Genomic DNA, 15,063 nt, shown 5'->3' with positions numbered 1-15,063 from the left:
AACAATTCACTTCTTCTTGTACATGTATTTTATTTTATGACAGATCAACGAACAGCAAGAAGGGTGAAGCCCAAAGAACAACCAAAGATACAATCCACAGCCCAATGCGTAGGAAAGGCAAAAGGTTACTCCACATAACAATTTACAACCCAAAGAACAATACAAGAGAACGAAGGCTCAACAACCTTAAAATCATGTATGGTACCAAAATTTGTATACAACTGAAAATTACATTGATTTACAATGATTATGATTACACGTGCAAAATACATAGCATTCTTTTCGTATAAATATATTAAAATTTTAAAAGGCTTGTAGCTCACATAATTTCAATTAAGTACATAGAATGACCACCAAGAAATAATAATCAGTAACAACATATACTAAAGGTTCGAAAATAAAATAAGAGTGATCAAGCAACGTGTGCAGAAAGCACTTCTATAATCCAAAAAACCATTACAGTTTACACTTAAAACCCATTCCCACGCCAGGGAGGAATATCAAATTTATCGGCGTTTCCACAATAAATCAAATCCACGAAAAGAAAAAGAGCGAAATTTGTGACGAATTGACATCCCCTTATGAGAATTAACCATTTACGGGGAGACAAATTCTATCACGTGATGCGGTGCAAGCCTAGCTGTGCGCCCCAAAGATCTTGAACGAATCAACATCGACCACGTCAGTATGGGTTGCGCTCGAACGCGCCACTCTTCCATGGGGAAGCGGAGCGAAGTAGTCAAAGGGTCACATTCTCAGTCTGTCTTCTTCTGTAGCTGAGTCAAGTCTGGCCAACACCCAAAAAAATATATTTTTTTTAAAAAAATCCCAAAATATTAAAACGCGATCAAAATGTCACCTTCCCTAAATACATACATAATTGTGAAATTTGTAATACAATTTACAATCGCTTTTTCGGTATCCTTATCCTACGCACTCCCCTTCCTTCCCCGCCTATCCTGCGCTGCGCTTCCCTCGCCGGATTTGGAGCTCAGATCTCTCCCTCCCTCAGACACCCACTGACTGACACACCCACCCAATACTCTTGTAATTACTTTACAAGCATCCACTTAGCTTTTCCCTCTCTTTCAGGTACGCTCTCTCTCTCTCTCTCTCTGTGTGTGCCGATCTGTGTCTTTCTTAATTCCACTTTTTTATTTTTGTTTTGTTTGATCTCCATGTTTGATCACATACTAGATAGATAGATAGATAGATGGGGTTTTAAATAAAATAATGGAAATGGGTTCTCAAGGTCAGCGACTATGAATTGTTCAGTCCATGGTATTACTTTTTAGTAACAGGATTGTTAATTCCTCGATTTTGCATTTCTACAATCCACCTTGCCATTTGCTCTCCTCGTTTCGTTTGCATTTTATGCTTTGCTGCTTTTAATTTTTAATCTCTTCATATCAATCATAGTAGCAGTTTTTATTTAATTCACTCAAAAGGATCTTTTTCTTTTTTTGTGGTTGTGTGTGTGTGTATGTGTAAAGAATCATGAGCTGCTTCGGCTGTTGTGAAGATGATGATATGCATAAAGCGACCGACCATGGAGGTCCATACATGGTCAAAAACCCAGCAGGTAATCTATTGTGCTATGCTATAGTCGAGTCAACTAACTATTATTTGATAGTTTCTTTTTTCCTCCAAATTTTGTTTCTTTTGCTTCATTTCTTCTTGTGTCTGTTTGTTTTTGTCACCGATTTCATCAATTTAACTGAGTCGAATTTCATCACACAGGAAGTGAGGGAAGCCATCACGCCTCAGGAACTGCACCTAGGGGTGCTCAAGCTGTAAAGGTCCAGCCTATTGAAGTTCCTACTATACCAATAGATGAACTAAAGGAAATTACCGATGGCTTTGGGACAAGTGCTTTGATTGGAGAGGGTTCATATGGAAGAGTATACTATGGCGTACTCAAAAGTGGGCAGCATGCAGCAATCAAGAAGTTAGATGCCAGCAAACAACCTGACGACGAATTTCTGGCGCAGGTTTAGACGAGAATCTGTTCATTGTTATTGTTATTGCCATATTCAAACGAATATATTAAAATTCATTCCTAACTTGATGAATAACTGATCCAGGTTTCTATGGTATCAAGGCTGAAACATGACAATTTTGTTCAATTGCTTGGTTATTGTGTTGATGGGAGTTCCCGTGTTCTTGCCTATGAGTTTGCATCTAATGGATCTCTTCATGATATTCTACATGGTATGTGAGAGTAAGATCAAGGTGAAAGCTTAATGATAGGATTGAGATTGATGTTTCTTGCTGCACAATCTTGTTTGATGCATTGTTTATGGGTGGAAATTAACTATGTTGTTTTGCATTGTCTAAAATTCATTCTCGCTAAAACAGTTTCTTGCAGTTAGACTGTACTACTTGAGATGAGAGCTGTTGTGTTTGCTGTTTCTGGAAAATATAGTGTTCAACATGATTATTTTTCTAATGCAGGAAGGAAAGGTGTTAAAGGAGCACAACCTGGTCCAGTTTTGTCATGGGCACAGCGTGTTAAAATTGCCGTGGGTGCTGCAAAAGGGCTCGAGTATTTGCACGAAAAGGCTGATCCCCACATCATTCATCGCGACATCAAGTCTAGCAATGTGCTAATATTTGATGACGATGTTGCTAAGATTGCGGACTTTGATTTGTCCAATCAAGCTCCTGATAATGCAGCACGTCTTCACTCCACTCGTGTGCTAGGAACTTTTGGTTATCATGCCCCTGAGTAAGCTTTTAATTGGTTCTTCAACGATTGCATTTAGCAACTATGTTGTGCATTTGCTCTATTATAAACCTGAAATGAAACAATGCTGTTTTTTGATTGTTGAGAATCCTTTGGTGAAGAAATTAAAACTTGTAATTTTACAATGACCTACCCCAATTCTAAAGGCGGTGTAATCAGCGTTTCAAATTTCTTTGGGAAGATTTAGATTTTTCTTCGTTTCTTTGTTTCCCAATAATCAACCCGAGCATCAGTTTTTTATTCCTACTTAAAAAAGTTTTTACCAGAGTGCATGTCTTCAGCACTAATATATTCAGTAATTTTGTTTGTGGCTGTAGATATGCAATGACTGGACAGTTGAATGCCAAGAGTGATGTTTACAGTTTTGGTGTTGTTCTGCTTGAACTTTTGACTGGAAGAAAACCCGTTGATCATACATTACCAAGGGGACAGCAGAGTCTAGTAACATGGGTACTATATCTGTGCTCTTTATTCTATATTCATAGCACCTGCTATCTGTTTTTCGATTTGTAGACATGAGAATATGTTTCTTGTTAATCAAGCTGATTTTTAAAGTTTTGGGATGTGTTAGGCTACACCAAAACTCAGTGAAGACAAAGTTAGGCAGTGCATTGATTCAAGACTAGGAGGAGAATACCCACCAAAGGCGGTTGCAAAGGTATTCACTGGATCATAATACATTCATATATGTTGTATGTACGCATATCTACCTACATGCATACACACACAAACATGTAATTAATGGTAATTTCTTTTTCTATTTGAACAAGTGTGAAGTGCTAAACTGGCATCTCTGTTATTTTTTCCCATGTATTTGTATATAGACAGCATACCTCATTATACCTACAATGAAGACTGATGGTGCGATCAAACATCTAAAACTGAATGCTTTTGTGTCTTGATCATAGATGGCTGCAGTTGCTGCCTTGTGTGTGCAATATGAAGCTGATTTCCGCCCAAACATGAGCATTGTTGTCAAAGCTCTCCAACCCCTGTTAAACGCTCGGCAGCATGGACCCACAGGGGAAGTACCAAACTTGTGAAAATCTCTCTCTCTCTCTCTCTCTCTCTCTCTCTCTCTCTCTCTCTCTCTCTCTCTCTCTCTCTCTATATCTGAAGATGTGTCATGTGTGCATGTATGAGTAATTCAGCATGCAAAATGTAACAAGGGGATTGTTTTGAGGGTGGTGGTATATTGTTTGCATGGTGTTCTAAATGCTTCATTTTCATTTTCGAATAGGAATGTACTATATTGCTTCATTATTTGCGGTGTATTTGGTTTGTTCATAATGCAAGGGGCATTTTCTCCTAGTGACTGGATTGTTATTCTTCTTTGGATGCTTTTGCTTAATCACGGTCCAATATTATTGAGAATTCAATTATTTCGGTTACATAAAAATTATTGACAAATTAGTGTTTGGTCAATAATTCAAAGCTTGATACTTTGACTAGATACAATTCGTGGGTCCTGTGCAAGAATTAGAATACACGTGGCCAGAGACTTAACATGTTATGACGTGCTACAACAACCAAGTAAACACAAAATAAAATGAACCAAAATTGGTAACAGAGTGATTGGATGGGTTGCTGCAAAACTGGTCGAGTTTGTTGTGAGCTGCAGTCGGGAGTTTGCAAATGATAACGAGTAAACAAGTTCCCTCTCTATTTGGTTGACATCTGCCCATTTACTTACTCAACTCCCAATCTAACACTGTTAACTTAAATAAACATATTGTTGTTTGAAAATGAATAAAAAATTAACCAAGAACCAAAAATCCAACAGCCACCCAAACTCCCCCGATAACGGTATAACCACCCCACAACGTTGGATATGCTCCGTTACTAATTTTGATTGCATCACCGTTCAATTTGATGTCTGTAGCTAGTTTGGATATGGGTTTTTGTCATTAGTTTTCTAGCAGAACGTGAAAGATGGTTTGTTCTTGAATACAACACGGTAATTAATACTTGTCCTTACAATAATGGATTTTTTAATATGTCAATAATTTATTCTTCAGCGTTGTAAAACTTGAGTTTAAGTTGGATTCTTACTTCTTTGGTGAGGGAGAGAGGGCGAGACAGAGAGAGAAATGAGGCAATCGATCCTTGGCCGATGATGAGGAGTAGGTTGGGTTGCTGCCGGTGAGGTGGTTGTTGGGGTTGGGTTGGGTGTATGGGACTTTGGTTGCTGCGGCTATGGTGGTGGTTTTTGGCTTTTTGGTTGTTACGGCTATGAAAAAAAAAAATCATTAAAAACACAAAAAGAAATACACATATCACATTGCTACTGACAGGAATATAAAAACTCTTACTTTTCATAGTAAAAAAGAAAAACTTGAGACCTTTTTCTAATAACAGTCATTCTATAAAGATGTCTTTATCTTAGTGTTTAAGGAATAAAAAGTTGCGTGGTTGTGCATACTCGTTTTTCCTAGCTGCCATTCTATTTGTTTCTCTGCTTATTAGCTGATTAGATGAGCATACGTTTGACGATGTGTACCACTCCAATGGGCTCGCAGTTGGTGGGTCGGTGCACTTCAAAACCCATTCACTTATCGTAACGCTGTTTTTTCTTTTTAGTTTTCTTTGTAATGTTATCTATCTACACTTTAATAATTGATATTTCTCCGTGATGTCGGCGCATCAGTCGGTATAGACATTCCGCGGATTGAATTGAAACAAAATGCTTTCATCTTTTGTGGATACTATTTGCTTCTTTTTCGGTAAAGAGATATTCCTTATTTATGAGAATTACAGTTTGACAATATATATATATATAAAAATAATTTTTGAAAAAGAAAAATTTTGATACACATGTTATATTGTTGTTAACAAGAATATATAAATTCTTACTTACATTGTAATAAGGGAAGTATTTTCCTTTTATGTGGGTTGCTAAAATACGTTTGAACTTATTATTTAGAAGTTGAATAAATCAACAATTGATATGGGAAAAAGAACATTGGACTTTGAGTCAACGACACAAGTAAATAGTTTTATTCCTTTAATCCTAATTTAGTTTTAGAAAAGAAAGCGAGTATTATTCTTTTATTTATTGCTAGCGCCCTACTGACTTGCCTAGTGGTTAAGCAATCTCTAACCCCATATTTAAAGCCCAATTATTGGTGTTAATTAATTAATTATTTATATAAATGGTAATAAAAGGTTGGCAATTGGGCCTGATGAGACGACAGTCATTGACCCGAAAAAGAAGAAAAAGTATAGTCTTGATCCAAACACAAAATCCACGTTAGAATTTGGGTCAAGCTGCCACCACCCAACCACTCTCAATATTGAGGCAGTCGTTGCTGGAAAAAAACGTCCCCTTCATGACTTGAAAAACAATACTGAAAAGACACAAATATTACGAAACACAAGGGAGGGGTAAAATAGGAACATGGATTATGCCCGTTCCATGAGTGGCGGTTTCAGTAAAAACATGGAACCTATTAATTAGGCAAGTAGGTAAGTAAGAAACAAGTAAAAAGAAAGGAATAAAGAAAGACGGAGCAACGGCTGCAGTCCAAACACTCCAACCCAAAAATCTCTATAGGTATAGGGAGATACTACTTGAGAAGAAGAGATCAATCTCAAGAAGAGAGGAACCCAATCCAATCCATCAATCAAAACCAGGGGATTTTGATTTTGATTTTGAATTTTGAATTTTGGTGTTTTGAAGTGTTTTCAAGAATCGATCATCTTCGTCGTCGTTCATAACTGAGCAGTGACCAGTCAGATCTCTAGTATTTGGAGAGCGCCAATGCGTGGGGATGTGAGCGGAAGCAGCATGGCGGCGTCGACGTCGATGGGTAAGGCGGAGACGCAGTACGAGAAGGCGAAGACGTCAGTGTGGTGGGACATAGAGAACTGCCAGGTCCCCAAGGTCTGCGACACCCACGCCATCGCCCAGAACATTAGTTCTGCTCTCGTCAAGATGAATTACTGTGGGCCCGTCTCCATCTCCGCCTACGGCGACACCAATCGCATCCCTGCTTCTGTTCAGCACGCGCTCTCCAGCACCGGCATCGCCCTCAACCACGTCCCCGCTGGTAAAAATAATTAATTTTATTGTTTTTTGTTTATTTTTATTATTCTTTGTATTTTTGTGTTTGATCTTCACCGGGCCCTAAATTGGAACCCTAGTAAACAGATTGCCCCTACTGTTTTTTGTTTTTCTTTTGCTTGGCCTGCGTATGTTTTTTAATTTTGCGATTAGTTAATATCAAGGGTTGATTTTCTTGTCTTTAATTTTTTAATTCAAATAATTATATGATGAGTCAAGTTGAGTCGATTGAACTCTAATTTGATGGTATGATTTTTATTTATTTAAAAGGGTTACTTTGATATTGATTTTAGTTAATCTTGACAACTGTTACTTAAAAGTAGCAAGTGAATCAATATGATGCTATTTTTGGGTAATTCATAAATTGATTCAGCAACTTCTTGTTTTGTTCAACATGTTTTCCATCCTAGATTGATGATATATCGCCTTATTTTCATTCTTCTTTTTCTTTTTCTTCTGTTGTGATAATTGATGCTTGTAATTCATTCTCTGTTTTCTTTGTCCCCTCAAACTCTGTATATTCTTTTCTTTCCCTATCATTATGATCTTCATTGACAGCTCATGGTCTGAAACAGGTGTGAAAGATGCAAGTGACAAGAAGATTCTAGTTGATATGCTGTTCTGGGCAGTAGATAACCCTGCTCCAGCCAACTACCTGCTTATTTCTGGAGACAGGGATTTCTCCAATGCTCTACACCAGTTGCGCATGAGAAGATATAATATCCTTCTGGCACAACCACAAAAAGCTTCCGCACCCCTCATAGCTGCAGCAAAGAGTGTATGGCTTTGGACGAGCCTCTCAGCTGGAGGGCCCCCACTTTCAAGTGGGGAGTCATCTCAGCTTGCGAATGGTAACCATTCTTATAACCCTGAAATGCCACAGTACCCTTTGCCTGAAGCGTTCCAGATAAACCCGCCGCCAGTTTATTTTGAACAGCCTTCTATGGGAAATCAAAAGCCTTCTACAAATGGAAGGGTTGGTGATAGTAAAAATAAAGGGAAATCAAATCGGAAAAACCCAAATCAACCCAACATATCAAGAGCCTCGAGTGTGCCAGTTGGGAACCAAGATGACAAGAATAATGATTACCCTTACCAATCAGAACATACACATGCAAAGCAGTTTAAGAAAGCTCCGCACGAATTCTTTGGTGTTAGTGAGAATCTAGTCTCCACTAATAGGTCTACTCCCAATTTCTTCCCTGGAAATTCTGATCCTTCAGGTGGTAATGGCAATAATTTTCTAGGTCAGCAAAACCAATATCCTCCTCCGAGGCTGAACAACTTCCACGTGCAACCTAATGTTGGACTGGATAATATGTTCCCTCCTAATTCTCAAAGTCATGGTTTTCGACCTATTCCTCCCAGACCTGATGGCCTTAGATTTTCTTCAGCCCCACCTACGAATATGCCCGATATGAGTAAGCTAATTGTCTCCGAGTACAGCAATTATGCTCAAAATTCGCAAAGGTTCCCTCATCGAAATGGAGACGAGTTTAGTAGACCCAGGTCTAGCGAGTCACTAAATTCAGCTAGCCCATATGCATCTCATAAGGGCCATAATTTGCAGAGTGGCCAGGGGTTTCATCATGATTCTATGAACAACAGGTATCCTCGGGGTTCTGATTATCTGTCCTCTCAATCCTCCCCTGCCGTTGCAAACAACATTCCTAGTAATGGCATTTGGGGAACTCAAGGCTGCACACCATCTGAATACGTTCAAGGCCTTATTGGCGTTATTTTACTAGCCCTAAACACCTTGAAAGTTGAAAAAATTATGCCTACTGAAGCAAACATTACCGATTGCATTCGTTATGGTGATCTGAAACACCGCAATACCGATGTAAGGAAGGCCTTGGATTACGCAATAGAGCAACATATGGTAGTGAAGCAGAGCCTTGGTGCACTTCAGTTGTATGTTGGTAAAAATGAGCAATTATGGAAGTGTGTGAACCCTATAGGTGGTAATCTTAATCATTACCCTAAAGCCACATGGGATCAGATACAGAACTTTCTGAGTTCCTCAGATGGGCGATCAGCAATAATGGCTTCTCAATGCAGGTAAGTGTTAATGATAGATTCTTAGTCAGATGCTTATGGTTCCTGGAATGCCGAGTTTTGACCATGGTTTTCTTCTCTGCAGATATGAAGCAGCTATGATTTTGAGAAAAGCGTGCTCAGAAGGGCTTGCTTTGGGCAATGTACTTCAGATCTTGAATATGATAGTCAGCATGAAGAAATGGATCACTCATCATCCGTCAGGATGGCAACCGATTTCTATTACCCTCGAAGAGACTAAAGCGGAAATGGGTGCTGAACCTAGTACTTGATTTAGTCAACAACTCCCTAAATAGAGATAAAGTGGCTCTAAGACGGTTAGATTAGAGCTGGAATAATATTATCAGTTTATTGAGACCTTGATCAACTGTGTTTACTTCTGAAACAAAATACAGTTATTAGAGTATCTGAAGAACTAAGGGGGGTGGAAACCTTTACATTTTGAACCAAGTAAGTAGGACTAGGTGTCTTTTCCTCTTCTTTTTTTATTCTTTTTTTCCCCCTTTTTCTTTCATACTCTAGGGGGTACTCAATGAGCTTCTAAAGACTGGGTAAAAATGCTGCTAATGGAAGATGCGTATTAAACAATTAGAAGCTACCTAATTTACGAAGTTGATTGTACCTGATTATTGTGAGGCTTTTTGTCCGTTACAAAATCAATGGATCGTTCTGCCCAAAGCCATGCTTCTAAGTAAGGAAGAATGTCAGGAATGGAATCAGGAAGTGGTAGTATCATGTTTTATCATATGAATGTGTAGGCAAGATTATGTAGGTTCTGGACAAGTTTCAGCATGTTCTACCTGGATCAGGGCTTACGTGATTATATCTTGCAGACTTTATTATTCAACTGCCATGCAGATGAGCTCTATTGATGACTAGTACATAATCAGGTATCTGAGATATAGTTGTTCGAGTTCTATGTTGGTTAATTGATGAGAAAGTTTGCAGACAAAAAAGCTTGAAGCAACTTCATAGACATTGAAGCCGCATTTTGACGTATATCCATTTAAGAAGGTATCCTGATGGGACTGCATTTGTGGTTCAGGAGGCTGCCAAGGTAAAGCTATCCTACAAGCCTTTAAGCATGCATGCGATTTCTGGAACCTGGTGTGGCTATATACATGCTTGGATGTTGCAAGTAAATTTAGGTTGAGTTTTATGTATCGTATTCGACACTGTTTGTTTTTTAAGTATTCTTGGAGAAGAAAGATGTGTAATTGCTTGCCTTCGTTTTATTCATCCTTTTATATTTGTTGTCTGCAACTCAAGCTTCGTTAGTGGGTTCCTGGCTTGGTCCTGGAACTCAACTAGGAAGCGTGCTGAATAAACTTATGTATTCTATTCTCAACTATGTAATTTGCAAAATTCTATGTAGTTTTTTGAATTCCAAAGCTCCTTGGTTTTCCTGATTTCCGCCAATTCAGGTTACTTGCAGATTTGTGGTAGCGATGTTTTTGGGTCTGTTCAAGGTTCGACCCCTGCAGCGTGGGTATGCGGTGGATTGACCAGTCCAGTTCTCTTGCAAATTATAATTTCACACATAATAACTAACTCATCAAAATGAAGGTAGAAATGGGGTTGCTTCCAAAGGAAAGGACCGAATATATTCCTTTCCTTTTCACTATTTATTTACGTATGTATCAAATTAAGGAGGTCGTAATGTTGGCATATTTGGTCAACCAACCTCGCGTCGTGTCACGTGCCTTCTGTGACCATTCATTCGGGCAAGCCATCTGGCGGGCCCCTCCGATTCCTTAACCTGGTTTTACATACTACTAACTGGATCAAGCTTGAAAACAATATTGACCAACTGATTATTCATTTTTACTCTTTCAGTTATTTTTTCATCTTTTCGTCGTTAAATAATAATAAAAATTCTTTTTCCAAAGCAAAATAGGTTTTGACCTCCTAAATTAATGTGAATGTCATTTCTTATGCCACCGGCCACCGGCCACATTGTCAATATCATTTCTTACGGCACGCATTTGGCACCAGAAATGACAACTACTATGTTTGACACACAACAAACACAACAAACAAACTGGTGCAATGCATTGGTGATTGGTCATAGTTTAGAGACAAGACATGCCAAACAATAGGAATAGCATTAGTCCTAGTACATTAATTGCCTTGTGTTGTGTTGGAAATTGGAATTGCCCTAAGCCAGCATATCTATCCCCGCGACTGCCACCCAAAAGCCGGTCAACCGTGCAAACTTAACCTCCATTCAGTTGCATGCACACCTAATTTGGGTAAATCGTTGCACTATATTACCCATGCACGCCCTACCTCGTTTCTCCGTAGACAGAAAAAGAAAGAAATTTTTTTAAATTAGGATTATTCCCTCCTCTCATCTCCTCTCTCCATAGTTTTCTCTCCGATCCGCCGCATCATGTTTTAGTTCCCGAGCTATCGCTGTAGGGAATAAGCGGTTCGGAGGGACATCGAAAGGTAAAGAAAACGGAAACCAAAAAAAAGGTAGAGCATGGCTCTTAATAAGAAAGTAGTTGTATCAGGGATTTCTCTGATACTTGTAGTGGGCGCGGTCATCGGAGCCGTGGTGGCGATCGTCCACTACAATAAGAAACCTAAAGGCGAGTCCCTAACAGCGCAGCAGAAGATGGTGACCCAAATCTGTAACTACACCGACTTTCAACCGGAATGCCAGAGGAGCCTCGGCCCCGTCGCACAAAACAACAGTGCAGACTACAAGGACTACGTCAAGGCCGCGCTGCTGTCCATCTCCGAGGAGGCCAAGAAGGCCTTGAACATGTCCGAGTCGCTCTTGGTGGAGGCCCGAAACGGCACCAGCTCCAAGAAGTCACTCGAGGAGTGCAAGGAGATGTTGAAGGAAGCCGTGGCGGAGCTGCAGGCCGTGTTCTCGTATGTGGGCGATGCAGACTTGCACACCATGGAGGACCGCGTAATGGAGCTCAAGGTTTGGATTGGAAGCGTCATCAGTTACTCCACCACGTGCCTTGACATCATTGGAGACGACGACAACAAGATTTTTGAGGCGTTGAAAGATCCCATAGGCAACGCCTCCGCCATCACCGACAACGCTCTGGCTATCGTGGGTGAGATCGGCAGCATCCTCGGACTGTTCGGAATGAAGGTAAACGACAAGGCCTTGAGAAATCTCGGCACTCAACGCCGACTTTTGGAAGACGAGCTTAGCAGCGACGGGAGGTCCCCGAGCTGGTTCTCGGCCTCCGACCGCAAGCTGATGGCTTTGCAAGACAACGGAAAACTGAAGCCTCACGCAGTCGTGGCCAAGGACGGAAGCGGGAAGTACAGCAGCATTAACGCGGCGCTTAAAGCGTACCCGTACGGACAACAAGGTCGGTACATTATCTACGTGAAGGCGGGAGTGTACCGGGAGTATGTTACGGTGGACAAGAAAATGACCAACGTATACATGTACGGCGATGGGCCCAGGGCCACCCTGGTCACCGGACAAAAGAGCGAAGCTGGAACAGGAGACAAAATCTCCACCAGCGGTACATTCCAAGTGTTTGGGGCCGGCTTCATTGGGAGGTCCATGGGGTTCAGCAACACGGCGGGTCCCGAGGGAAGACCCGCCGTTGCTCTGCGTACAGTTGGTGACCAAATCGCCTTCTTCAACTGCAGGATCAGCGGGTACCAAGACACCCTGTACATGCAGGCGGGACGGCAGTTCTTCCGCAACTGCGTCATCTCAGGACACGTTGACTACATCTTCGGGGACGCTCGGGCATTCATTCAGAACTCGTTGATCATTGTGAGGAAGTCGTCGATCCCGGAGCAGAACCAAGTGTTCATCACAGCTCCCGGCAGGCAGTACTCTCACGAAATCGGTGCGATCATCATCCACAACTCGAGGATCGTGCCGGAGCAGAAGCTGCTGCCGACGAGGTTCCAAGTGAGGACATACTTGGGGAGGCCGTGGAAGCCGTACGCCAGGGTTGTGTTCATGGAGAGTACTTTGGCAGACTTCATCAGGCCCGAAGGTTACAGCGCTTGGGACGGGAAGGCCGGGAACACGGAGCACGCCTTCTTCGGAGAGTACAAGAACCGCGGGCCAGGCGCCAATCTTGCCAAGAGAGCCAAGTGGAGCGGTGGCTTCTACGGTGAAATGGACAGGGCTACCGCGGAGAAGTTCACAGCTGGGCCAGCGCTGTTGGCTGATCGCTGGTTGAAGTTGGCTAACATTCCTTACATCCCAAGCTTCATCCGTGCTGACTCCTAATCAAAAAAAGGGTCTTTTATTAATTAGCTAATTAATTAATGGGATGGGCTAATTGAGTCTAGAGAGAGAAGAAGAGATCGAGTACGCGCATATACATATACATAGGTATATATCTATGTAACGCTAGCTCTCTTCATGTATGTGTATGTGTATGTGTATGTGTATGTGTATGTGTGTGTATGTATATATCGATCTTAATTAAATTAATTTATTGACGTACATCTTGCATTGCTTATGTCTTCCTCCATGGCCACCATTGAGATCTAATTCCCAGATAAATTAAAAAACTCTCTTCCCATCCTTCATCAGGCCAACAAACAAGCATAATCCAACTCCTCCAAGGCTCATCATCAACGTCATATCATCACTGCCTCGAAGTTCATCAAATGATTCAAGGTGAAAGCTTGAACAACATGTTCAGTGGAATTGATCAAGAGGAGCAAGGCTTTTGGCTATGTATATGTTCCCAGCAGCACCATTTTCATTAATTGAATCAACCCCCCCGCAGATTATTCTCAAGCAATTATCTCTATATGAAAACATAAAAGGAGACATAAAACAGAACAGAAACAGAGCAGCGACAAAAAATACAGCTAACTTTATGAAAACATAGCCCAACTACTAAGAAGACACTTAGTTCCTAAAGTTGATGATCCTCAATTAAGTTCTCAGTTTAGGCGCATCAGCATTGTGTTGTATATCTCCATAAAGTTATTATCACCAAATTGTGTTGAACAGTGAACTCACTGCCAAATCTAAGAGAGGGTGAGACGAGAAGATTATTCTCTCCTTATTTGTTAAATATGTATCGAAAAAATTTCTCACATTATTTCTGAGGCTGTGAGTGAAGGGAAGTGGAAACCTGTCAAATTGGCAAGAGGGGACTTGGCATTTTCCCTTTACCTCTCTTTTTTTTTTCTTTTTTTTTCTTTTTTCTTTTTTTTTCCTGCTGATGACATTATTCTATTTGGTGAAGCTAGTTTGAAGCAAGCCTTAGATAAATTCTGTGATGTTTCTGGGTAAGATGATTAGCTTTGAAAAATCTTGCATCGGTTGCTCCCTCAGTACTAATTCAAGCCTTGCTTCGGAGATGAAGTTCTTTAAGTCATAATTTGGGAAGAAACCTTGGTGTTCCCTTGGTGCATTCCAGAAGTCTCAGAGCAAGCTGGAAGCTTGGAAGGCTGGCAGTCACTCTCATACATGTCACATCATCCAAAACCATCTTTTGCATCCAAGCATGGTTTGCACTAGTTTGTCAAAGTGCTCATGCATAGTTAGTATTAATAAGAGCCGAAGCCATGTCTTCATCATTTAATTAGACTTCCATGTACTTCAACTCAGTAAGTATCTTGTTGAACTCATTGATGTGACCCTCTTTCCATCATGAACTTCCAAAATCTCTTCTCGAGACTTAAACGATTTGTGAGAGATTTCTGTTGGTAAAGCTTCTTCGCCATTATACCCTTGGTGGTAGTCTCGCATCTTGAACAGTATGCCTAAATTCTCTCGTGGCACACAACCGGATGGTAGAGCATGCCATCTCATCGAGTTCAACCCAGTCTTCATTCTTCATACCATTAGATTGCAAACTCAAGTTTGAGTTTATAAGTTTAAGGTCGTGTTTGAGTTTTGTATATCAGTTTCAAATGATATGACATCACACCAACATGCTTAAAAAAACACACGAACGTTGCGAATCAGTCTATATAGTTGTAAATAGGCTAACAAAACCTCCTCAGCAAGTTTATGTGGAGTGTTATTAGAGTCAATGGTTTGTTTGGACAAAGCACACTGACCCCAGATTCCTGGAACACCTTATAATATAGTTGTTAGTTGTTGGTTGTTGGTATATTAAGACAAAACTTTGTGTTTTCTCGTTTTGTCTTGATATAGATGTGCATATTATGCTGATTGGTTAAAGAATTCGATGAGTGATTTGTGTGATTTGCGTGGGACTTGTTGGGGAGA

At 40.5% G+C, this 15,063-nt stretch overlaps 3 protein-coding genes across 4 annotated transcripts; all 3 read left to right on the top strand.

Moving 5' to 3' along the window:
- LOC18788081 (pto-interacting protein 1) lies at positions 869-4,128 on the top strand. 2 transcript variants are annotated; one of them, XM_007221498.2, is made up of 8 exons: positions 869-1,092; positions 1,494-1,582; positions 1,741-1,991; positions 2,085-2,211; positions 2,455-2,728; positions 3,064-3,196; positions 3,318-3,404; positions 3,655-4,128. In XM_007221498.2, exons 2-8 carry the CDS (start codon positions 1,498-1,500, stop codon positions 3,787-3,789), a joined length of 1,092 nt encoding a protein of 363 aa, XP_007221560.1. In that variant the 5' UTR covers positions 869-1,092; positions 1,494-1,497; the 3' UTR covers positions 3,790-4,128. The 2 variants fall into 2 exon arrangements, with proteins under 2 accessions (XP_007221560.1, XP_020414850.1); XM_020559261.1 differs by having other exon boundaries at positions 875-1,092; positions 3,571-3,663.
- Positions 6,225-10,276, top strand: LOC18788004. Its single transcript, XM_007221487.2, has 3 exons — positions 6,225-6,795; positions 7,385-8,870; positions 8,953-10,276. The coding sequence occupies exons 1-3, from the start codon at positions 6,507-6,509 to the stop codon at positions 9,137-9,139; spliced, it is 1,962 nt and encodes a 653-aa protein (XP_007221549.1). The 5' UTR covers positions 6,225-6,506; the 3' UTR covers positions 9,140-10,276.
- Positions 11,353-13,095, top strand: LOC18788049 (pectinesterase). The gene has a single exon (XM_007221407.1). It carries the CDS (start codon positions 11,353-11,355, stop codon positions 13,093-13,095), a length of 1,743 nt encoding a protein of 580 aa, XP_007221469.1.

Source organism: Prunus persica, chromosome G3, assembly GCF_000346465.2.
Source record: "Prunus persica cultivar Lovell chromosome G3, Prunus_persica_NCBIv2, whole genome shotgun sequence".
Taxonomy (NCBI): domain Eukaryota; kingdom Viridiplantae; phylum Streptophyta; class Magnoliopsida; order Rosales; family Rosaceae; genus Prunus; species Prunus persica.
Note: the sequence above shows the minus strand (reverse complement) of the source record. Positions and strands in the feature narration are given on the sequence as shown.